Below are 24,710 nucleotides of genomic sequence, written 5' to 3' on the forward strand. Positions count from 1 at the left end.
CTGTCTGGAAGTTACTGCCAGAAGTTTTCCGCGGCTGTTTGTTTCATGCCTGAAAGCAAAGTAGTCGATGCATTATGCGGCTCTTGGTGCTGTTTGTATTACACCGAAATGTTGGAATCCCATAAAAAATGTGAAAATGGAGCTATATCTATTAACTATTAAGGAAAATATTTTAAAAAAACAACAACAACAACAATAACCAAAATTGACATTCTGGGGCTACAGAGCCATAGAACTCTATTCATTCTGCCATATGCTTAGAGCGCCCTCTATGAAACCGGAAATCCACAGAGTGGGAGTTCTTGATCATGAATTCTCTCTGGTTGTACACGCTGATGCTAACAGCGGAAGCGCTTTATACAAAGTTGGTGTCACTCTGATAGAAACCTTTGCTGGGAGGTAGTTTCGTGTTTGCTCTCTACTTCATTGGAACTAAAATTAGCAAACTAGCTTCTTAGCATCCAGGTCCACTCTGCAGCTTTGACACTAATAATGAACAAAGGTAACCGCTACACTTCTCACGTTCTCATACAGAAAACACGAGTCACAATTTCTCTTATGCTGTAGTAAATGTTGCGTGTGCTAAAAGAAAATAACAGCAAACCGTGATTTTTCGCCATAATCAACCCCCCCCCCCCCCAAAAAAAAAATTAAATAGTATCAGCTTTAGCAGTTTAAGAGGTAATGCTGTTCTCTAACCGCTCTGCTGCATGTGTGTGAGAATGACAGAACAGCGACATTTTATTCTATATATATTTATATAGCTTGTATTAATTCTGTGTGGAACTGAAAAATATTTTTCAGTTCTACAGAGTGTGGCTGTTCATATAAAAGATCACGATTTAAAATAATGAGATACAAGTAACCTCTCTGAGCTCAGGCTTCACACCATGTTCCTTCCACTGTCAACTTTAGATGAGCCAGAGTTGAACTTCAGCTTATCCCCAGTCAAAAGCCATTTTCAAAGTGGCATTTTTTGGTCTTAAGATCAAATGTGTTGTTTTTTGCGCATCTTTGCCATTTTAGGCTAATTTAAGGAGCTGAGAGGACAGTTAAAAATTTCAAAAAAAATCAATTTCCTCTGGCAAATATGAGTTTTGATGCCTTTTCTCTTGTTCTTTCAGATTCGACAGTACTTCAGGGAGCTTTCCTCCTGGCTGATAAGCTGTGTTCCCCCTCATGCCTGTCCACCATTCAGAAAGCAGACTGGAGCCGGGTGGGACATGTGATCCTGGAAGCACTCAAAGAAATCTGCAGACAGGATGAAGTCAGTGACTGTCCCAACCCAGCAGCCGAGAGCTGGAAGAAGAGGATGGTTTGTGTTGTGTGGCTGAAGCTGCTGTGCAGAGAGGCTGAGGAGAACGTTGAGTTGGCTTGGAGGGAGAACCCTTTCTTCTCTCTCCAGAACAGCCTCCCTAAGGTCAGCCGTGTCGTCCTGCTGGAGCTGGTGAAGTCAGCAGCAGCTGCGGGTGTTTTTGCCAGTTTCCTCCTGCGTCTTCCTCACGCTCAAATCTGTGCTGAGCTGGAAAGGCTGGTGGAACATGTGAGGAGCGATCCCGTAGGGGAAGACGATATCCGACTCCTTCTGGAGGTTTGGTGGGAGCTGTGGAAAGGCAGAGCGGAAGAGAAGGTTGGAGAAGAAGAGAGCATAGAGAAGATGTTTGCCAGCCAGCTTGCTCACCTCTCCTCTGAGTCCTCCAGTCTGTCCCCTCAGGCTGCAAAGAGGTTAAAGTTAGACACGCCAGATTCAGCAGATATTCTGCACATTCTCCTTCACGCGCTTAAAGGCATGAAATGTCACATATCCTCAGCTGACCTCTGCTTTCAGTCCTTATCCATTTCCCTCGATGCTCTTTACACAACCTTCCTGATAGACCAAAACGTGGTGCTTCCAGCTAAAGAGAAGTTGGACTGTTTGTGTAAAATCCTCCAAGCCAGAGAGGAGAACATGGAGAAGCTGAGTCCTGAAATGATTCAGGAAGCTCTGAAAGACTTGCGTGCTTCTCACACACCTTCTCAGTTTCAGCTGTGCCAGATGAAGCTGAGTGAAGCCCTGAAGATTATCACAGAGCTTGCACAGTTTTGGCAAAGCAGTGTTCTCAATCAGTGTGACCACTCCAGTCCTAGTTACTCTGCTTTCCTGCTAGAACAAAGCATCCAGAGGGTCCTGGCTTCTCTAGAGGAAGCACCCGGAGCTGGGACTGACGACTTTGAAGGAGAGAATTATACACTCAGAGGTGTGCTGAAGTCACTGTCCCTCCCTGTAGCAGAGAGCAGCCCTGAAGTGAGCGCAGAGGTCGCTGCTGTCATTATCACCCATCACCTGGAAGACTCTGAGGACTTTGCAGTGTTGTTTGCCAGTGAGCCATCATGGGCAGAACGTGCGGATTGCTGGCTCGACTGCCTGGAAAAAAACCAGGGGGCCTTCCGGCAGCACGGTACCCTCATGAGCCTCGCCTCCACCCTAATGAGCAGACTCCATAGCAAGAGCGCTAACGTGAAGCAGTGCCACAAACTGCTAAAAATCGCTTCAGGTATTTTCTCCACACTCACATTAGAAGACCAGAACAAAGCGTTGGCTGCCATGCTGAGATTATCCAGCAGGGGGTTCTTCGAGTGCTCTGTACCTGCTGCTCTAGCTGACGGGTTTGAACAGGAGCTCAACATGGCCTTCAATTGCATCATTCAGGGGGCGGGCGGAGCTTCAGCGGGAGCTTCACAGGGCAACCTGACTACGGCAGCCTCTCTAGTTGCAAGAGTAGCCTTTCAGAACCCCGAAGCCACTTTGAGGTCCTGCTGTCATTCAGCTGTTTTTAACAAAGGAGCTTTCTCTCTAATGGCTAAGATCCTGGAACAGCTGCCAGGACTCAGAGACCAGAGGGGAAGAAGAAATGGAGGGAGAAAAAAGGTGGTGTGCAATTTACTTGGCAAGTGTTTACAGGACGTGATCCAGACCAAGTCACTGTCAGCAACTGAAAAAGAACAGTTCCTCAAGTTCCTGAGTCTGCTCATGGAGCCCGTCACTTCAGCTGAGGGAGAAGGAAAGAGGGAAAGCATTCTGTCACCTCAGGAAGTCGTGAACACCTTTGTCCTGCCTAACCTCTCAGCTACAGGTGAGTCTCACATGTTTATGTTTACCACAACCTACATTAGCTAATTTCTTAACATTTTACAGTTGTGATCAAAAGTTTAGAGCCACTCATCATGGATATGAATATCATGGCAAGTCTGGGCTTTTAACATTTTCAGGGTGGAATGATTGTACAGCATACATGTGTAATGACTTTGAAAAAAACAAAACAAGAATTGGATCCACAAGTTTTAATTTATTTTCACTGATCCTGACAGGGTCAAAATTCTAAATGTTAAATGAAAAGGTTAAGTGTACCGTAGCAAGTTGCATCTTCATCAGAAACTTTTAGTAGTTGCCAATAAGCCTCTGGCATAATTCTTGGCAGAATTGAAATTATTGGTTTCCAGGCATAGACCACTAGAGTTGAAGTCTGGGCTTTAGGAAGGCCATTCCAGAAGGCTACGGTGATGTCAGCCTTCTTTATCCAAGTTTCAACCATCTGACTGTTGATTTGAGCCACAGAGCATGATGCTACCACGACCATACTTGACAGCAGGTACAGCATTCTTAGGTTTGAAAGCCTCCTCTTTACTCCTCCAAACATACCTCTTGTCACTGTGGACAATTTTTGTCTCATCTGACAAATCAAACTTTTTTCCACAAGGGATCTGACTTGTCCATGTGAGCAGCTCAGTCAGTTAAGTGTGAAGGCGTTGATTTTGGAGCAGGGGCTTTTATATCGGCACCTTCTTGGTCCATGGCGATGTAAAAAAAGAAAAACCTTCACTGTGGACAGTGATGCTGCTGTTCCAGAAGTTTCCAGTTAAAGGCAGGCTTGGTGGTGCCTGGGTTGTCCCTGAACCAATTTCATCTTATCTGAGAGTGACTGTTTGTTTTTTCCAGAAATTGGAACAGCGGTTCACTTACAGTGTACTTGTTCTTACATACAGTTGTTTGAACTGGTGATCACAGAGTCTAGCTGCTGAAAGCTGGCTCCATTAAGCATCTGGAATGACCTTCCTAAAGTTCTGAACTGAACCCTGTTTAAAAGTTGACCAACCAATTTAAATGAAATGTATTTAAATTAAATACAAATTCTGCCAATAAGAGTGTTTAAATAGCAGCCAGAGTTATGGCAGATGACTACTAAAAGCATCTGGTTAAAGTGTGGTTAAAGGCACATTTAATCAAATATTAGTAAGGTGCATGTATATATGAGAGCCTGTATATTAAATCTTCACCTTGTGTGGATCAAAGAAAATCCAAAATAAATTCAAACTTGCATTCAGACATGCACCCTATTCTTTTCTCTCTTTTTTTTTAAGTCATTACAGATGGATTCTATACAAGCATTCCAGCCTAGAAAAGAAACAGATCAAAGAAATCATGAAAAGCCCCAAATCACCCTGACATATATCACCATGATAAGTGGATGGAAACCTCTGACCACAGCTGTAGATCCATTTTAAGTTACATTTGGCTAATCCACCTATAACCCAAAGTTGTCACATAAATGCATTGGGGTGTAAAGTTAATTATTTGTTACTGATAGTTATTCTGTGGTTCTGCCAGCTCACTGTTCTGTGGATGCAGAGCTGAGTATGCAGCTTCTCCAGACTGCATTGTCTGTGGACATGCAGGAAGCAGCCACCACTCCTCACTGGGTGTTGGACTGCTCTCCCTTCCCCCTCCTCTACATGCTGGCCCAGCTACACAACCAGACTCTTAGGTTTGTATCATAAGTAAAGCTTTCCACTTTTTTATTTCTGAGATGTTAAACCTTTATAGCCTTTACCATCATTTGATTTCAACTGAAATCCACCTGATCCCTCCTAGATGTTGGGAGCAACCACCAGACCACCACATCTGGTCCATGGACAAGAAAGAGCTGCTGTTATCAGTGCTGACCACACTGGGGCAGGTGGTGGGTGCAGAGGTGGCAGCGGCCCCCAGCAGCTGGTCCCGAGCGCTGTTCTGGCTCCACAACAAGATGGAAGAGCTGGACTGGACGGTTCAGTTCCTGCTGAAGCCTGTGTGGGGGGAGCACTTTAAAAATGAGGTGCCCTCCTCTCTGCTGGCTGTGTGTGATCTAACTGAACAGGTACGTCCTACTGCAGAACCTGTCTACTCCTGAGTTTCTTTGAAGAACAGTGTCAGGTATCAACATCCCATCTGTGAAAATACAAACCCAGGTCTGGGTAAAACATAAATAAAACAGAATATTTGCAAACATCGTAAACGCTCATTTTATTCAAAGTACAACACTCAACGTGTCAAATGTTTAAACTGAGAAAATTTACCTTTTTTTTAAAAAAAAAAAAGAAGAAGAAGAAAACAAAAGCTCCTTTTCAAATTGGAGGCAGAACTTTGAGACAAGGGGTGCGTTCTTCGTACCTCGCTTACTACATCCAAGATCAAATGACACATCCAAGATCAAATCATCGCGCTAACTTTGAGCTCGCTAATCCGGTTCTCCGAACACACCTGTTGTTGACGATTAGTATAGCTTGATGAAGTAATCTGAGATCACTGGGTGGCTTAAAAGGGGCTACGCATCGATAGTAGAAACATTGATCGGCAACCCTTTGATTGGTCGGCAAAGATGTCGAAGGAGCGCGCTCAGTATTTTTCGGCAGCAGAGCAAGAACTCTTGATTGAGGGATTTCAGGAGTTTCAGAGTTTAATTAAAACGCAAGGGAACACTGCAAAGGCTGCAAAAGCAAGGAGAGAGGGCTGGCAGAAAGTTGCTGACAAATTAAACTCGTAAGTAATTTATTATATTATATTACATTATATCCTCTTTCACATTAGAGCCACAACAGGACCCACTAGAACATGGGAACAAGTAAAAGTGAAATATAAGAGTATTCTACAGAATGGTAATATTTATCACTTATATTGCTTTTAGTCTCTTGAAAAGAGACCCTGAAATAATCTGTTTGTTTGTTTATAACAGCAACCAAGAAAAGGGCAGAGCAAATAAAGACAGGTGGTGGTCCTGCACCCCTCGTCACACCCGGCTTTTTGTACTGTGACATTTATTGACATTGTGGGTTTTTTTGTGTGTAGTTTTACATAACACTCCATCACTTTTACCTGTTCCCATGCAAGGGGTGACTGAAGCATGCACAGTAAGTTGGGATATATATATATATATATATATATATATATATATATATATAGATAGATAGAGATAGATAGATAGATAGATAGATATAGATAGATATAGATAGATAGATAGATAGATAGATAGATAGATAGATAGATATAGATAGATAGATAGATAGATAGATAGATATATATAGATATATATCTATATATATATATATATATATATAGAGAGAGAGAGAGAGAGAGAGAGAGAGAGTTAAGTAAATAATACCCTCACGGGAAAATCGATATCTCTCTATGAGCACACTGTCGCGCTGAGCTAAAGGATCCTGTCTATCCCGCAATATCCGCTGAATTCTGAAAACTCTCCTTATCAGTCTTGCACCTTCCGCAATGGGTTGCTCGCGTACAAACGGACAGGACATGGCTGCGACAGACTTCCCAAATCCACCTTCGCTTTTATAGCCGTGGTCTCTCATCTTGATTGCCGTAGTAATTTACTATTACTACCCTAAAATATGAATTACATCTGACATATGATCTACTACATGACATAGAATGATTAATAGTACATTTCCCTTTTTTTTCGGAAATGACCTGTATGTATCTGTATGAAATCAATAAAAGAATCAAATGCTGCATTATAGTTACATTGCTAATATTTATTTATGGAAAAACAGTGGAGAAATATCGCTGTTGCTTTCGTATAAATGAAGCGGACATACCTGAGTGGCGCGATCTAATCCTGTTTACATAAAGTAAGCCTGCTCCCGAGCAGGTTTACGCCACGGATCTGTTGCTATGACAGCAAGTCCCGGATGAGCTTCGAAGAACCGAACGATCCAAGATCACGCGAAATCGTCAACAATCAAATCCGGCTAACTTACTTAGCGAGGTACGAAGAACGGACCCAAGGCCTCAAAAGATTGGAAAAGTCAGTGTTACTAAAACAAGTGGCTGATAACTAATTAGGTTAACTGGAAGCAAGTCAGTAACAATACAGAGTAAAAAGAGCATCTTAGAGAGGCAGTGTTTCTCAGAAGTAAAGATGGGCAGAGATTTACCAGTCTGCAAAGAAATGTAAGTGCAAAGATTTTGAGTATCTCATCATCTCTGGTACATAACCTCATCAAAAAGGTTCAAAGCATCTGGAGAAATCTCTGTGGCAGAGGACAGGACCTTCAGGCCCTCAGAAAGCAATGGATTAAAGAAAAACAGCCATGATTCCGTCATAGAAATCAGGAACGCTTCCAGAAATCACTGTTTGTGAATATGATCCAGAAAATCCGCCGTCTTCTCTGAGGCAAAGCTCATGAATGGACTGATAGATCCAAACTGTTCTGTGATCAGATAAATCAAAACTCGAAAGCCCTGAAAGGTCACTTAACTTTAAAAAAAAAAAAAACAGCAAATAGAAAAATGCGTAAAAGCACAAAAACCACAACTGAAGTGTTTATGGGGACACAATAATGTGACGGACCAGCTACAGAAGTGACCAGAACCAAAACATGCACAAGATCACACTGAGACATGTTTAAAAGAAGAGGACTCGTCAGAGAAGACGATGCAGGGTAACACAAGATTCATATAAAACTGTAGATGTTGTACATGTTTGCTATTAGCTGTTAAACAGCCATCTGTCATTGTGTCCACAAAAACACTTCAATTTTTTTAATGATTTTTCTATTTACTGGTGTTCTTTGACCTCTGCGGGCCACCGTAATGTACAGGTTTTAGGTTTTCAATCAGTACATGCTGCTCAGCCTGTAGACCTTTAAGCCATTTTTGTAGCAGGCTGTAAACCAAATTTTCAATGCTGTAAATTTAGGTATTTTAACATCGAAATCTAGCTCACAGGCTCACTTTTTGAGAAAAAAATATGTGATACTGTTATTTGTGTGGTTTCTCCACACTGAGAGTTTTTGCTCTCGGTTTGCATTGAACACTATGTCTGTCCTGTAGGAATGGTTGGGTGTGGACCTTCCCTCGTACGGCCTGGGCACAGGTCTTTTAGCCTGGATGGAGTGTTGCTCCATATCTGACTCTCTGCAGAGCACCATGCTGTCCTGTCTCACTCTGGACCAGCACAAACCTGACCACGTCAGCATGTTCAGCAAAGGCCTGCTAGTGGCTCTGACTCAGATGCTGCCCTGGTGCTCCGTCTCCCAGTGGAGCAGGCTGCTGAGAGCCCTCCGTGAGCTGATCACATCCAGCCGCCTTCACGTGCCTTTCTCTCTGGAGTACGTGGACTTTCTGCCCCTACTGGACCTGAGGAAGTTTTCATGTGAACTCCGCCTGTCGGTCCTTCTGCTTCGAGTCCTGCAGCTGCTCTGTGGCTCCAGCTGCTCTGACTGGCTGTTGGCGGATGGCTGGGCACACGTGGGCAGGTTATATGCCCACGCTGTGAGGGACATGATAAATTCACTACGAGCCAAACTGCCTCTTCCTTCATCTGGTGCTTTCACTGCTTCTGCTTCAACTCCTCCTAAAACACCAGCAACCACAGACTCAAATCCAACTCTCATATGTCTAAAGTCCAGAGAAGCCAGAGACACTTCTCTGATATCAAAGGATTCACAGAAGGAGACTGCTCCGAGCCAGGAAGTTCTTTTTGTTCTGAGCCAGCTCTTCTGCCATGTTCAGCACGTCCAGGTACGACTTCTCTACACCGTTCTGTCTCTGATTGGCAAATTTTTTCCTCTTATAACCAAGCAGCATGTTTGCTCAAATTTAGTGATGCACTTGGATCAGCATGTATTAGATGGCATTGTATTTGACTGCTACAAAGTTCTCTCAGTGTGTTCTTTTCCTGAGTCAGGACTACAGGCTCACTGGTGAAATGTGTCTTCCCTTCAGGTGATGATGCCAGGAGGCCAGTGTGAGCCTCTGTTCCTCTCTAGTCTGGAGATCCTCAGTCAGTACGAGGCCATTATGGCCGCCTTCCCAAACAGCTGCACCCCACTGGAGTGCGACAACACCCGCCACTTCTTCTCTACCATCTCAGACAACTTAGACAACCCAGAGATGAAGGCTGTGCTGCAGCAGAAAATTGCTCAGCTCATGTCCTCAGCAGCATGATCCACACATTGATCTATCTGCTGTATCCCACTGAGCACTTTGAGTTTGCAAAAACTCAAAATCCTGAATATGTCTGCTGATTAACAACAGTGTAATGTTAAGGTCATGTTTAATATGAGCACCTCTCTAAGAATCTGCTAATGACGTCAGTGTGTGTACAAGTTATCCCTGTGAGCCAGAAGCTCAGGCTGGAGACGGCTCTAAATAGTTTTATTTATTGGTTCTATGTGATGTGATAGAAAAGATATTTTTAATATGAGACACAGACCTGCTGTATGTGAGGGCAGGACACAAAACTACTCATGTAGGGTGCAAGAATGAAAGCATGGAGATGGAAATAAGCAGGAAATCTGTCACACTAACGAGCTTGAAATCCGTGGATTAAAAAACAAACTTAAAATCATATTTTGCAACACGTTGAGCAGTTATTACTAGTGGCACTAACATTGTAGACAGCATGCAAACTTGAGCTAAATGTATGTACTGTACACGAGGGGCACTCAGTCAGTGTGTTATTATTTCCTCCTTTATTCATTAAAGTGACTTTAATTTATACAAACAGATTCTGTGTAGTTGGGTAACATTGTTGAGGCTCTAACATATAAAAGCTGAACAGACAAAAGGAAAACCGCACTGCTGACAGACGATGTGATAGAGTCACAGTTAAACAACTATTTCCTGTTAAATCTGACTTAATTTTATTATGAAAATAATAAACTTATTTTTTCATTAACTGTAGCAATAATCTGAGGGTTTTGTGTTGTTTTTTGAAAATCATGGAGCCTTCAGTCTTTGCGAGCCGGCCCTTTCCTCTGCCTCAGGTACAGTCTGTTGGCTTTCCTCAACAGAAGGATAAACTAGTAGATCTGTGGAGCCAGGAACACTAGGTTACCCACGTTGCATTGCAGCGGCAGGTGAAAGACCACTCTGTGCAGAGGAATCCCGAATTGCCGGCCATACATCCAGTACATGAAGGGGAAGAGCAGTATCCGGCATGTGAAGAAACTGAGCAAGACTATGATGCCGTTGATCCTGTGGAGCCTGGTGTTGTTGAGACCCAGCTGGATATGAAACATAGAAAGATGGTGAGGGGACTTCTTTAATACATCCATGTGCGTAACACAAAACGCTTTTATGCAAACATGATAAGAATTTATGCCATTTGTCGTACTCAGGGTTCGTACGGGTGCTTGAAATCCTTGAAAATAAGATAAGATAAGATAATTCTTTATTGTCATTGCACAGTCATACATAGTACAGTAGTACAATGAAATTGGAAAAACTGTCCTACGTCGGTACTACATATAACACAACACGACACGATATGACACATCACAACGCAACACAAACAACACAACACAGTATATTAACTTAGAAATAAAAAAGAATAAGTGTTATGTGTATTGCACACTGTTATTATTGCACATTATTATTGCACCTTGTTATAAATATAAATATTATTATTGTTATTGTTTTAAACATTGTTACCTCCCCCTAAAAAAAAAGTCCAGGCAGGTAGCCAATCAGGTCAGCTATTTGCATTGATTAGGGCTATTGCCCTGTTGTAAAAGCTGTCCTTGAGTCTGTTTGTTCGGGACCTCAGCAGCCTGAACCTCCTGCCAGACGGCAGCAGCTTAAACACCCGGTGTCCTGGGTGTGTACAGTCTCGTAGGATGCTGCGTGCCCTCTTGAGACAGCGAGTGCTGTACAGGTCCTTCAGGGAGGGAAGAGGATGTCCAATGATTTTTTGGGCCACATTGATGACCCTCTGGAGTGCCTTTCTGTGTGCTGTGGTGCAGCTGGAGAACCATACACCGATGCAATATGTCAGCACACTTTCAATGGAGCAGCGGTAGAAGACGGTCAGCAGCTCCTTCTTCAGGTCCATTTTTCTGAGGATTCTCAGAAAGTGGAGACGCTGTTGGGCCTTCTTTAAGACCGCAGAGGTGTTAGAGCTCCATTGGAGGTCTGTGTCTATGTGCACATCCAGAAACTTGAAACTGGAGACCCTTTCCACGCACTCCCCGTTGATGCTGACAGAATGCTTGAATTCTAATGTCATCTTTTCAAGGTTTGAAAAGTGCTTGAATTTCAGATGTGGTGCTTAAAAGTGCTTGAAAATGTAACTGTATTTCATTCACAATAAATAGCTATCTGATTGAATTGTTTTCTTATCAGATAGAGAAATAAAATGAGACGCAAAAGCAAAATTTCCCCGCCTGGGCTGCCTTGCGTCTGTTTCAATATGTGACCCCGCCCCTCCCTCGGACAGTCGGGGATGAGTGCGCTGAGTGTGATGCAGTATGGCAGCGCTATTACGGAATATGCTGTGAACTTAGCTAACATTACTTAGCAGTAATATGAGTTAATTTACTCAAGTGAAAGCTTTAAACATTAGCCCGATACATAACTAGCTAACTTAAGGCTTTCTGATTAACCCTCTGGGGTCGACGGACCCAGAGTCTCCATTTCAACTTGGGTCGAACGTGTGGACTTCAAGCTATATACCAGTTTTTAAATTGTGTTGATAGGTCACGTAAAACCGATGTTTTTTTTTTGGGGGGTTCTGAATAAAACAGTAGCGTTTACTCCGGGAAGAAACGGTAAAACGGCGTTTTTATGGAGAGCGCTAGCAAACACGCTTTGCTTGTGAGTGAAAAAAGAAAAACACTCCTTCCCTATTGGTGGAAAAATGTACCATGTCGACCAATCAAAAAAATGATATGGCAACATGTGGTATTTGGTTGTAGGGAAGAGGGAGAGAGCGAGTGAGCGAAAAAGAGAGAGAGAGTTTTGATACGTGAGAGATTTGTGATGTTTATCATGTTTGGAGTCTCAAGTTAGTGTGTTGTCTTGTGTAGTTAGTGTGTAGTGTAGTCGTTTTGTTTTGTGTGTCAGTTCTACTAGTGAACGTCACAGTTGCTGCAAAAAAGCCACCAAAGGCAGAATGCAGTGTAAACACTGAGTGACACACCTGCTGTCAGACCTGCAGGTTTATCCCTGTGCTGTTCTCATCTGTGTTATAGTGGACACAAACTATTTATGCAACTCCAAAAAATAATTTGTGTGCCTTCTTATTTGATGCAGCACACCTGATTGTTCTGTAAATAGTTTTGAATGGTTATATAAAAAACATCTGAGCCTTGGCTGCATTTTTAGGTAAATAGTACCATGTAACTTTGTTGTTTGCAAAACTTGTTCATATTTTTTTTTTTTAAATGTCCAATTTCTATTTGCATTTCAAGTTATGAAAATGATTCGTTAAACATGCTTGTGGTTTTTACAGTCAAAAATATCACTTTCTACTTATATTTTAAATTTTGTCTGAATTTACATAAATTGTACTGAGGTGATGCAAATTGATGCATTTTTTTTTGGGGGGGGGGGGTGCTGGAAAAGCTTAAAAAGGGACCTTGAAAGTGCTTAAAAAGTGCTTGAATTTGACCCTGAAAAAAGCGTACGAACCCTGCGTACTACAACACGATCTTTTATACATGACCATTATAAACCCGTGTCACATGGCCCTCTTCCTATTGAAAAAACAAAAGTTGTATCCAAGATGGCCGACTTCTAATTGGCCACCATGGTCACCACCCATCTTGAGGAGTTTGCCCCCTCACATATGCTAATGTGCCACAAACAGGACTTTAATATCACCAACCATTCCCATTTTATTACGGTGTATCCATATAAATGGCCCACCCTGTATTTAAAAGTAGAATGGGGAGGTAGAGCCTTCAGTTTTTAGGCCCCTCTTCTGTGGAACCAGCTTCCAGTTTGGATTTGGGAGACAGACACTATCTCTACTTTTAAGATTAGGCTTTCCTTTTTGCTAAAGCATATAGTTAGGGCTGGATCAGGTGACCCTGAATCCTCCCTTAGTTATGCTGCAATAGGTGTAGGCTGCTGGGGGATTCCCATGATGCATTGAGTGTTTCTTCCTAAGTCACCTATCTCACTCACTATGTGTTAATAGACCTCTCTGCATTGAATCATACTTTTTAGTAATCTCTGGCTCTCATCCACAGCCTGTCTTTTGTCCTGTCTTCCTCCTCTCACCCCAACCGGTCACGGCAGATGGCCGCCCCTCCCTGAGCCTGGTTCTCCCAGAGGTTTCTTCCTGTTGAAAGGGAGTTTTTCCTTTTCACTTTCGCCAAAGTGCTTGCTCATACCCCCTATGATTGTTGGGGTTTTCTCTGTATGTATTATAGTAGGGTCTACCTTACAATATAATGCGCCTTGAGGCGACTGTTATTCTGATTTGGCACTGTATAGATAAAATTGAATTGAATGAGTCCTCCAAGTATGAAATGTGGGGCTCTTTACATTGAAGTGTTCCTAGTTGCTGGACCTTGTAATGCACAGGACGAGGTTCAGAGCAGAGAAATTAAGGCCACACGGAGCAGCAGGAAGTAAGCCATGCTGCCTAGCCTTCCACAATGATTACATGAGCGTGATAAGCTGATGACTGAGCTAACATGACTTATAGCACTGTGTAGCTCAGTCATAGGCCTGAGCTGGACTAAACTCTCAGCAGTTGGACAATACTCACCTGCAGAATCAGACTTAGATAAATGGCTCATAGTGTGCATAGTGTGTGCTTCTGACTGTCACTGTGTCCTATAACACGATGACATTTTTGAAATCAAATGTGTTTCTTTAGAATATTACAGCACTTTCACAGGAACGCCTCACAGTTGCCTGTTTAAATAAACACACTTGAGTGTTTAATTTGACTGTTGGATTTGTACTTCAGTATACAGCACAGTATATCAATCTGAATGGTTACTTTCAGGTAGAAGATACACAGTTCCACATTTTAAATTTAAAAGATATAGTTAGTTCCCTTTCAGTCGATTTACTTGGTACAACACATACATATGGGATATCACGCCCCCGCGTGTCCTGGCTGAAGAAACCTTTATTCACGCCTTTAAGGCAGATGACGTGTGATGACACACGCACGGCCCCGCCCGCACATATAGCCGCTGTCATCATAGTCATCCCTCAGTTCTTACGCTCTTCACCTCGCTGAGAAACACCTCTGCTGAGTTGGGCTAGCTAGCTGCCGCTAGTTAGCTCCGTTGTCTGCCGACTTGAACTTAGCTTAACTGCCCCTGTTGGTGTTAGCCGCCCTCCACTGCGCAGTTGTTGCGTAGGCTGCCCGCGGAGTGCTAATTTCAAGTTTTCCTGTGCAGCGTTTTGCTTTGCGTTTTGGAATGGACTTCAAACCGAAGCGAGCAAAGCAGAAATCTTCTGTTCGCCCCTGTCCTCAGGGATGCGGTTTCTCTTTGCACGACAGCAACCAGCACGAAGCCTGCCCTGTCTGCCTGGGGATCGTCCACGCTAGGAGAGCGTTGACAGAGCCCGAAGCCAGTGCATTTTGTCGCCAGCTCCGGCGCTCAACCCTGGAAAGATGGGTGACGTTTGTGGAAAAAGTGCTGGGACGCTCGGTGTTCAAAGGATTTCATGACCACAGACGTCAAGGTGACAGGTCTGTAGTCATTCAGTCCTGTAATGGTGGGTTTCTTGGGAACAGGGATGATGGTGGAGCGTTTGAAGCAGGAGGGAACTTCGCACAGCTCCAGGGATCTGTTGAAGATGCGGGTAAAGATGGGAGCCAGCTGTTCAGCGCAGGTTTTGAGGCAGGAGGGTGAAACACCGTCTGGTCCGGGGGCTTTCCTGGGGTTCTGTTTCTGAAACAGTCGGCTCACATCCTCAGTGTGTATTCTGAGTTTCAGGGAGGAGGAAAGGGGGGTGAGAGTTGTGATGGAGGTCGTTGAGTCTGTACGGGGGAGGGTGGTGGTGGTCATTGAGTCTGGATTGGGGAGGGTGAGGTGGGAGAGTGAGGTGTGAGAGGTGTGTTGGGGGTCAATGTCTGAAACAATGGCTCTGGGGAGGGGAGGGTGAGGTGTGGGAGTCTGTCCGTCTCAAACCTGCTGTAGAATGTATTTAGCTCGTTGGCCAGGTCTTTGTTTGCTTCAACAGTGGGTGGGGGGCATCTGTAGCTGGTGATTTCCTGCAGGCCCTTCCACACTGATGCAGGGTCGTTGGCTGAGAGCCGTTCTTTCAGCTTCTGGGAGTAGATCCTTTTGGCTGCTTTGATATCCTTTGTCAGTGTGTTTCTGGCCTGCTTGTACAGGGCCCTGTCACCACTTCTGTAGGCATCCTCCTTGGCCTTACAAAGATGTTGGAGTTTAGGAGTGAACCATGGTTTATTGTTGTTGTATGTGCAAAAGGTCTTGGTTGGCACACACACATCTTCACAGAAACTGATGTATGATGTCACAGTGTCCGTGAGCTCATCCAGGTTCTCAGATGCAGCTTCAAAAACAGTCCAATCAGTGCAGTCAAAACAGTCCTGCAGTTCCTGCTTTGCTGCGTTAGTCCACTTCTTCACAGTTTTGACTACAGGCTTGGCACGTTTGAGTTGTTGCCTATAAACTGGAATAAGATGGACCAGGCAGTGATCAGAATGTCCCAAAGCTGCCCGGGGCACAGAGCAATAGGCATCTTTTAAAGTGGTGTAACAGTGATCCAGTGTGATGTTGTCCCTGGTGGGGCAGAATATATATATGCTGTCTGTATTTGGGGAGTTCGTGGTTAAGGTTTGCTCTGTTAAAATCCCCAAGGATAATTGTAAAGGAATCCGGGAATTTCCTTTCCAGGGTGGTGATCTGGTCAGCCAGCTCGCACAGTGCGTTGTTCACATTGGCCTGAGGAGGGATGTAAACTCCGACCAGCATGAAGGAAGAAAACTCCCGCGGTGAATAAAATGGTTTACAGTTGATGAAAAAAGTTTCCAAGTTTGGACTGCAGTATTTCTGTAACACTGTGACATCAGTACACAGTATCTGGCCCCGTCCCATAACCATGGTGTCAGCGGCCCCGCAACTCTGCCGTCCAAGCACTGCAGTTTCTCTGCTTCGCAGCTGGAGAAGATTTATCAGGCTCAAGCCGGCACTGCTCGCACCATGAGCTCCGTCACTGGTACGTCTCGGATCGCTGGTTCCTGATGACAGCCCGCTGGCACCTCTTCTTAACGAGGTCAGAGTCGCCACAGACTACATCCTCCGTGCGTCCCGCTGTGCAGCGCTCTCCCTGGGCAGAGGGATGGCTTCAACAGTAGTGGCGCAGAGGCACCTGTGGCTAGGGATGGGTATCGTTTAGGTTTTATCCGATACCGGTGCCAAACCGGTACTTTTGAAATGGTGCCGGTGCTTAAACGGTGCTCGAACCGGTGCTTAAAGAATGGAGAACACAAACTTTGTCCAAAAACCTCTTATGTTTTTATTTTTAGCAGTCTCTTTTTTTCTACAAAATGATAACCAAGTTACCCTTTTCTGTTGATACAACATACGTCCTTTGGTTGGAACCGGTGCTCAAACAATGGAAAACACAAACTTTGTCCTAAAACCTCTCATGTTTAGCTGTTTTTTTTTGTAAAAAGATAACAATGTTAGCCTTTTCTGCAGTTATAGGGCATATATGTATCACTCTATCAAACAAGAAGACAGCCGCATGTAACTACGACGGTGTTTGCTAGTTCACCTTACATGCATTAATTTAATAACGTGGTTAGCCTACTTAACGTAAATTACACACGAACAACATTAAGCTACTCACCCAGAGAAGAACGGCTGCTGCTGCCATCATCATCCGTCATCATTTCTGCTACACTGGCAGGGCTAGGGCCATCCCCCAAGAACTCTTCGGGTTCTTGGGGGATGTTGCTAACTCCGGGTCCTATAACAGGCACCACACCCGCAGTAGATGTGCTCGGTGTGAGGTCTTGCAGCAAGCTATCAAATACGGTGGATTTCTCGGCTTTTAAAAAAACGCTATGCGTCGCCAGGTGTTTCAAGGTTCAAGGTGATACTGTGCAAAGGAGGAATCCTTTGCACAGTATCACCTTAAAGCACTTGTTGCAGGCTGCTGAGTTTGCATCTTTTGCTGTGAAGTACAGCCAGACTTTTGACCGCTTCGCCTTGGGCATTTTTAATCTGTAGCTCTGCTCTAAAAGAACGTACGTCCTTGGCCCCGCCTACTATCCTTGGAAAGGTAAAATGATTGGCTAGAATCCAAAGTGTATGACATCTCAAGAAAAAAAAAAGCACCGAAATAAAACACCGAAATAAAGCACCGAAATGTGCGCTGCTTTTCGGTCTATGTCAGAACCGGTGCCATATGGCACCGGATACCGGTACTCATCCCTACCTGTGGCTGACCCTCTCTGACGTCCCGGATAGGGACAGAGCTGTATATCTGGACGCACCAGTGTCTGCGGCTGGGTTATTCGGACATTCACTCGAAGCCATTCAGGCTAGATTTGATCTGAGGAAGAAGCAGACGGAAGCTCTGCGCGACATCATCCCCAGACGTCAGGTGAAGCCCAAGCCCGCAGCTAGCTCTCACAGTCCCGCCACTCCTCTGCCGACTGGCAAGAGACCGGCGCCCACTGCTGCAGTGGGTGTGCCACCAGCGGGAGCACATCCTCTGGCCCAAGCTCCACGCCAGTCAGCCTGGAGCAAAGGCCCACCCTCGGGCCCCCAGCGGGACCCGACAGCCAGGAGGAAGAAGCCTCAGCCCTCCTAGCTGTGGTTTCGAGTGGAGAAGGGGCCCAGCGGCAGGGAGCTTTTACCTGTCTGTTGCCGCACATGAGGTGCCGCTTAAGTTCTGTTCAGGTTGTCAGCCCCAGAAGGCGCTGCACTTTCCTAACACTGTCTCCCAAGCACAAACCCTCTGCACAGAAAATGCCTCAGGTTGTAACTCCCTGTTCAGGTGTGCAGTGTTGGGAAGGTTACTTTTAAAATGTATTCCATTACAGAATACTGAATACATGCCCCAAAATGTATTCTGTAACGTATTCCGTTACGTTACTCAATGAGAGTAACGTATTCTGAATACTTTGGATTACTTAATATATTATCGTGCTGTTTACAACTACGTGAATGTACTATTGCTGTGATTTATTACTGATACTGAAGGTCCGCGGCTCCGAACCGTAGTAAAGGGACCTCTGGCTAATACGGTGGGTTCCGTGTCGGGCTGGTAGCCGAAAAATAGCTTTACTTTGTTGTCTGGGTCAACTTTGCTTGCCAGAGACAGAGAGAGGCGTTGAAAGGCTGCTCCAACGGAACTTATTTTTTCCGGAGGAAAACACGAACACAGTGTACAGTTGAGTCTTAATAGCTTACTTACAACTGGGCTCGTCAGGCACTCTTTTTGGCTGCAGTGGTTATTATTATGTTTACATGCTTCCAGCTCCTGTTTTTGCTCCGTGACAGCTCGGACTTTTCCTTTCTCTTCCTCCCTCGCTCACAGACACATAACGTGTATGGTAGTCCATTCTCGCTGCAGCACGGACTACACTGCCCATGAGGCTACATTCTTTAGGGCCATGCCTGTAGCATTCTGCCTTTTAGCTTAGCACAACAACAACAACAAAAAAGCGCTCTCTCAACCAGGAAACACGCAGATAGAGAGCGCGTCACCCTGTAACCATGGCAACCGTAACGCTGCCGCCTGGAACAACATTACGTAGCTGTCAAACAAACCCAAACAGTCCTGACCCGCGACAATATGAAACAGGGAAGTACCGCCGTGTAATCCATTTATTTCAACAAAGTAACTGTATTCTGAATACCACCTTTTTAAACGGTAACTGTAACGGAATACAGTTACTCATATTTTGTATTCTAAATACGTAACGGCGGTACATGTATTCCGTTACTCCCCAACACTGCAGGTGTGTTAAATGTTCAGGTGACCACATCAAGTGTTCCCGCTGTTTTTCATTGTTGTGCCCCAGGAAAGGTGCCTCCAACAAAATGTATGAATGTACAAATCGGATTCCAAAAAAGTTGGAACACTAAACAAATTGTGAATAAAAACTGAATGCAATGATGTGGAGATGGCAAATGTCAACATTTTATTCAGAATAGAACATAAATCATGGAACAAAAGTTGAAACTGAGAAAATTTATCAACTGAAGGGAAAAATATGGTGATTCAAAATGTCATGGTGTCAACAAATCCCAAAAAAGTTGGGACAAGGCCATTTTCACCACTGTGTGGCATCTCCCCTTCTTCTTACAACACTCAACAGACGTCTGGGGACTGAGGAGACCAGTTTCTCAAGTTTAGCAATAGGAATGCTCTCCCATTCGTGTCTAATACAGGCCTCTAACTGTTCAATCGTCTTGGGCCTTCTTTGTCGCATCTTCCTCTTTATGATGCGCCAAATGTTCTCTATAGGTGAAAGATCTGGACTGCAGACTGGCCATTTCAGTACCCGGATCCTTCTCCTACGCAGCTATGATGTTGTGATTGATGCAGAATGTGGTCTGGCATTATCTTGTTGAAAAATGCAGGGTCTTCCCTGAAAGAGATGACGTCTGGATGGGAGCATATGTTGTTCTAGAACCTGAATATATTTTTCTGCATTGATGGTGCCTTTCCAGACATGCAAGCTGCCCATGCCACACGCACTCATGCAACCCCATACCATCAGAGACGCAGGCTTCTGAACTGAGCGTTGATAACAACTTTGGTTGTCCTTGTCCTCTTTGGTCCGGATGACATGGCGTCCCACATTTCCAAAAAGAACTTCGAATCGTGACTCGTCTGACCACAGAACAGTCTTCCATTTTGCCACCACACTCCATTTACATGATCCCTGGCCCAGTGAAAACGCCTGAGCTTGTGGATCTTGCTTAGAAATGGCTTCTTCTTTGCACTGTAGAGTTTCAGCTTGTTGGGTCTTAACTCAGACCCCGCTGTATCCAGGACTTATTCCCATGAAAGAAAAACAAGGCAACAGTGTTCGATCGATTACTTGCACAAGGGAGGCCTCATCTGTGTCCAGCACGAAAATGACCCCAAATCCGGCCTCCTCTCGCTGCCTTTTATTGAGAGACAGTTCACACAAAACACAGCAAAGCAACGCCCACATGGTTCTAAGGCATTGTATGTATATGTGTGAACTTTTATATGTAAGTAGGAATGTGTGTGTGTGTGTGTGTGTGTGTGTGTGTGTGTGTGTGTGTGTGTGTGTGTGTGTGTGTGTGATTTTGGGGGTGCATTTGTGTGACCTCCTGCTGACCAAAAGGGTCATAAAAGCAGGAAGCTTACAACACAAGAAACAGATCTTTCAGATAGGATGTATCTACAATAAACCCTCCCCCAACACAAAGTGGTTAGAGGTGCTCAGGATCAAAGGAATGGCTTTGATAATACTGCTTGAACTAAGACTGTACAAATTTAAGAAACACAATGGCAACATTCAACAATTAGACCTAACACAGCTGGCAACGGCGGATGGCACGGTGGATTGTGTTCACTGACAATGGTTTCTGGAAGTATTCCTGAGCCCATTCTGTGATTTCCTTTACAGTAGCATTCCTGTTTGTGGTGCAGTGTCGTTTAAGGGCCCGGAGATCACAGGCGTCCAGTATGGGTTTACGCCCTTGACCCTTACGCACAGAGATTGTTCCAGATTCTCTGAATCTTCGGATGATGTTATGCACAGTTGATGATGATAAGTGCAAAGTCTTTGCAATTTTTCACTGGGTAACACCTTTCTGATATTGCTCCACTATCTTTCTGCGCAACATTGTGGGAATTGGTGATCCTCTACCCATCTTGACTTCTGAGAGACACTGCCACTCTGAGAAGCTCTTTTTATACCCAATCATGTTGCCAATTAACCTAATTAGTGTTAATGGGTCTTCCAGCTCTTCGTTATGCTCAAATTTACTTTTTCCAGCCTCTTATTGCTACTTGTCCCAACTTTTTTGGGATTTGTTGACACCGTGAAATTTTGAATCAACATATTTTTCCTTTAAAATGATACATTTTCTCGGATTAAACTTTTGATCTGTCACCTACGTTCTATTCTGAATGGAATATTGACATTTGCCATCTCCACATCATTGCATTCAGTTTTTATTCACAATTTGTTTAGCGTCCCAACTTTTTTGGAATCCGGTTTGTACATGTTCCCATATTACAATCAATAAAGAGTGTTGTTTATTCTCAAACGATCACAAATCACATTCTGAGATGTGATTTGCAGAATGAGCCAGGTCAGGCAGGTGATGCATTCCCCTGCAAACACACTGGGGGGCGACAACACCCCGCTGACAGTGCTGCAGGTCAGCCGGCTGGCTGCTCACTTCCTTCAGTGGCGCTCTTGCGCCCCCTCCCCGTGGGTGCTGCGAACCATTGCCATGGGTTATCGGTTGCAGTTCCGGGTCAAGCCGCCTCGTTTCCAGAGAGTCGTAAACACGACTGTCGGCACCGAGGCGGCCATGATACTCAGAGAGGAAATAAAGGCGCTATCCGGTCTTTAAGTGATGACGTGACGAATCCTGCTTCCGGGCCCAAACTACCCTGCGTTTAATAAGGCTTTTGTGTTTTTAACATGTTTTAATGCTTTGTATCTTGTTCTATTTAATCGCAAAAAGCCTCTAAAAACAGTCAGTGATCACTGTCAGCCTCTCTCGGTTTTTATTATCGCTATTCATTTTAAAGCTCAGTTTTTAAAACCTTACCATGTAACTACAGCCCAGCCCATGCAGCAGTATATGAATGACTAACCTCGTATTGTGGATCAATTATCTCAGTTGTTCTCCTGACTGAAGTTCGGTCCATTTACAGCATCCTGCTATATGATTGCATTTGTCCCTGACCACCGAGAATCCTCACGTTAACTTTTATCAAGTGGAAAAAAGTTAGCGTTCATCCTTCAGCTTCCCTGTTCATATTACGCTAACATAGCTGTGTCACCAGCGATCACGTAACACATCGTTATATACCAGGTAGCCAAACTTCAGCAACCCTACAAACGTCACTGTTGTTTAGTTTTCTGTCTTCATTTATGTCGGAAGTGATAGCAGAGCTGTACACCTTAATTTGTTTCCGAAATCCCTCAGTCAGGACAGGCTATATTGTGTTTAGATGGAAGCTAGGGAGCTAACTCCCTGCTAACTTGTAACTCCGTTAAATGTCATAAATTCCATTTTCATGGATGCCTGGATGTTAAACTTAATTGTTACACCTGGTAGAGCAGCAACGCTGATCATTTTATTACAGATGAAAGGATTTAGACAGCTTTTAACTCTCAATGATGCCATACTGATCGCTTGACTTATGGACCTGCAGCGGAGTTTGGGCCCAGACACGGCTAATGACGTCAGACTTAAAGACCAGATAACAGAAAAGAGCAATATGAGTGGTCCCCACTTCGGAGACAGACAAAGGTTGGTACAGCAGTTATTTTGTTGTTCCGAAAAAAGGGGGAGGGCTTCGTCCCATCCTCGACCTGCAAGTCTTGAACACGTATCTACAAACGTACAAGTTCAAGATGCTAACACTCAAGCAGCTCTTGAATGCAGTCGGCCCGGGAGATTGGTTTGCAACAATCGATCTAACAGATGCTTATTTTCATGTGGCTATACACCTGAAACACAGGCAGTTTCTGAGGTTTGCATTCAAGGGCATTGCCTACGAATACCTAGTGCTGCTGTTTGGGCTGTCGCTGGCTCCTCGCACCTTTGCAAAATGTGCTGAAGCAGCGCTAGCGCCCCTCAGAGAGAGAGGCATCCGCATCTTAGCCTACCTAGACGACTGGGCTCTCGTAGCTTGCTCCAGAGAGCAGGCGGAGACACAGCTGTCACTGGTTCTGTCACACATTCAGACACTGGGGTTCTCTGTGAACTTTCAAAGGAGCTCGCTAATCCCGAGTCAGCAGATTTCTTTCCTCGGTTTGGAAATATGCTCGCTTTCCAGCCGCACATGTTTGTCGGAGCACAGAGTGGCCGCGTTTCATCGCTGCCAGACAATATTACATTTGTTGGGCATGATGGCATCTATGATCGCTGTAGTGCCATTTGGACTGTTGAAAATGAGAGCGTTTCAACGCTGGACTCTCTCTCACCGCCTGTGTGCATCGCGTCACCACCGGAGGAGGTTGACGGTAACCGCATCTTGCATGCTAGCTCTCCGTCCTTGGAGGGAGCCCGGGCTGCTGCATCAGGGCTCTCGGATTGGGAGGGTGTTGTTTTGCAAGGTGGTGTCCACAGATGCTTCCCTAAGAGGGCGCGGAGCGCTGTGCGAGGGTGCATCAGTGAGAGGGATTTGGTCCGCAGCCCAGTGCGAGCTGCACATCAACCACTTAGAGCTGTTAGCAATGTTCTTAGCTCTAAAACATTTCCGTCCAGTCCTGGAAGGCCAGCATGTCTTAGTCAGGATGGACAATTCAACAGTGGTGTCTTACATAAACAGGGCAGGGAGGAACATGCTCTCTTCCCCTGTTGAAGCTGTCTCGCTCTCTGCTGTTATGGTGCAGTGTTCATTTTCTGTCTCTAAGACCTGCCCATGTCCCGGGCCACCTGAACCTGGGGCCGGACCTTCTCTCCAGGGGGGGTCCTCTGGTGAGACAATGGAGGTTACACCCTTTAATAATGGCTAAGATTTGGGATCTATTTGGCAAGGCGCAAATAGATCTTTTTGCTTCCAGGGTAAATACTCACTGCCCCCTGTTCTTCTCCATAATCGACCACGATGTACCCTTGGTCATGGATGCGCTAGCGCACCAATGGCCAGACATGCTCCTGTATGCATTTCCCCCAGTGGAAATGATATCTCCAGTTCTAGAGAGAGTGCGTTGGCATTCCCTCTCTCTGATTCTAGTGGCCCCTTGGTGGCCCACAAGGTCGTGGTATGCAGAGATAATCAGCCTGCTAGCAGCGAGCCCTTGGCAGCTTCCTCTCCGCAGGGACCTCCTCTCTCAGGCAGGAGGGGAAGTGGTTCATCCGCGCCTGGATCTGTGGCGCCTTCATGCATACCTGCTGAGAGGTTAAACTTGATTGCTAAGGGTTTGCCACCTAGTGTGATAGCGACAATTCAGAGCACCAGGGCCTCATCTACTAGAGGCTTGTACGCTTACAAATGGCGAGCCTTTGAGCAATGGTGCCAGGACCGCCACACTCTCCCATTTCAGTGCTCTATTGTGGATGTTTTGACACTCCTGCAGGAGCTGCTGGATAAGGGCCTTTCATTTTCGACAATTAAGGTTTATTTAGCAGCTATATCTGCTTGTCATATTGGCTTTGACGGGATGACACCAGGTGCACATTCCCTTGCCATACGTTTCCTGAAAGGGGTTCGCCGGCTGAGACCCGTGCTTAAGTCCAGTGTCCCTGCTTGGGACTTGTGTTTGGTGCTGGAGGCCCTTTCCAGCCCCCCGTTTGAACCCATTGAGTCTGTGGATATGAAATTTCTTTCATATAAGACTGCATTACTTCTTGCTTTGGCTTCGGCAAAGCGAGTGGGTGACCTTCATGCGCTGTCTGTGCATCCCTCCTGCACACAGTTCTCTCCTGATGGCCACAAGGTTGTATTGCATCCAAATGCTGCCTATTTTCCCAAGATCATGCCTGCATCT

General features: G+C 44.9%; 1 protein-coding gene across 1 annotated transcript; it reads left to right on the forward strand.

Annotated features, from left to right (window-relative positions):
- The first annotated feature begins 318 nt into the window (after positions 1-318).
- On the forward strand, positions 319-10,007 carry gemin4 (gem (nuclear organelle) associated protein 4). The gene is made up of 6 exons (XM_031734311.2): positions 319-502; positions 1,125-3,113; positions 4,646-4,802; positions 4,910-5,174; positions 8,147-8,836; positions 9,041-10,007. The coding sequence occupies exons 1-6, from the start codon at positions 493-495 to the stop codon at positions 9,260-9,262; spliced, it is 3,333 nt and encodes a 1,110-aa protein (XP_031590171.1). The 5' UTR covers positions 319-492; the 3' UTR covers positions 9,263-10,007.
- The last annotated feature ends 14,703 nt before the right edge of the window (positions 10,008-24,710 follow it).

Source organism: Oreochromis aureus, linkage group 14, assembly GCF_013358895.1.
Source record: "Oreochromis aureus strain Israel breed Guangdong linkage group 14, ZZ_aureus, whole genome shotgun sequence".
NCBI lineage: Eukaryota > Metazoa > Chordata > Actinopteri > Cichliformes > Cichlidae > Oreochromis > Oreochromis aureus.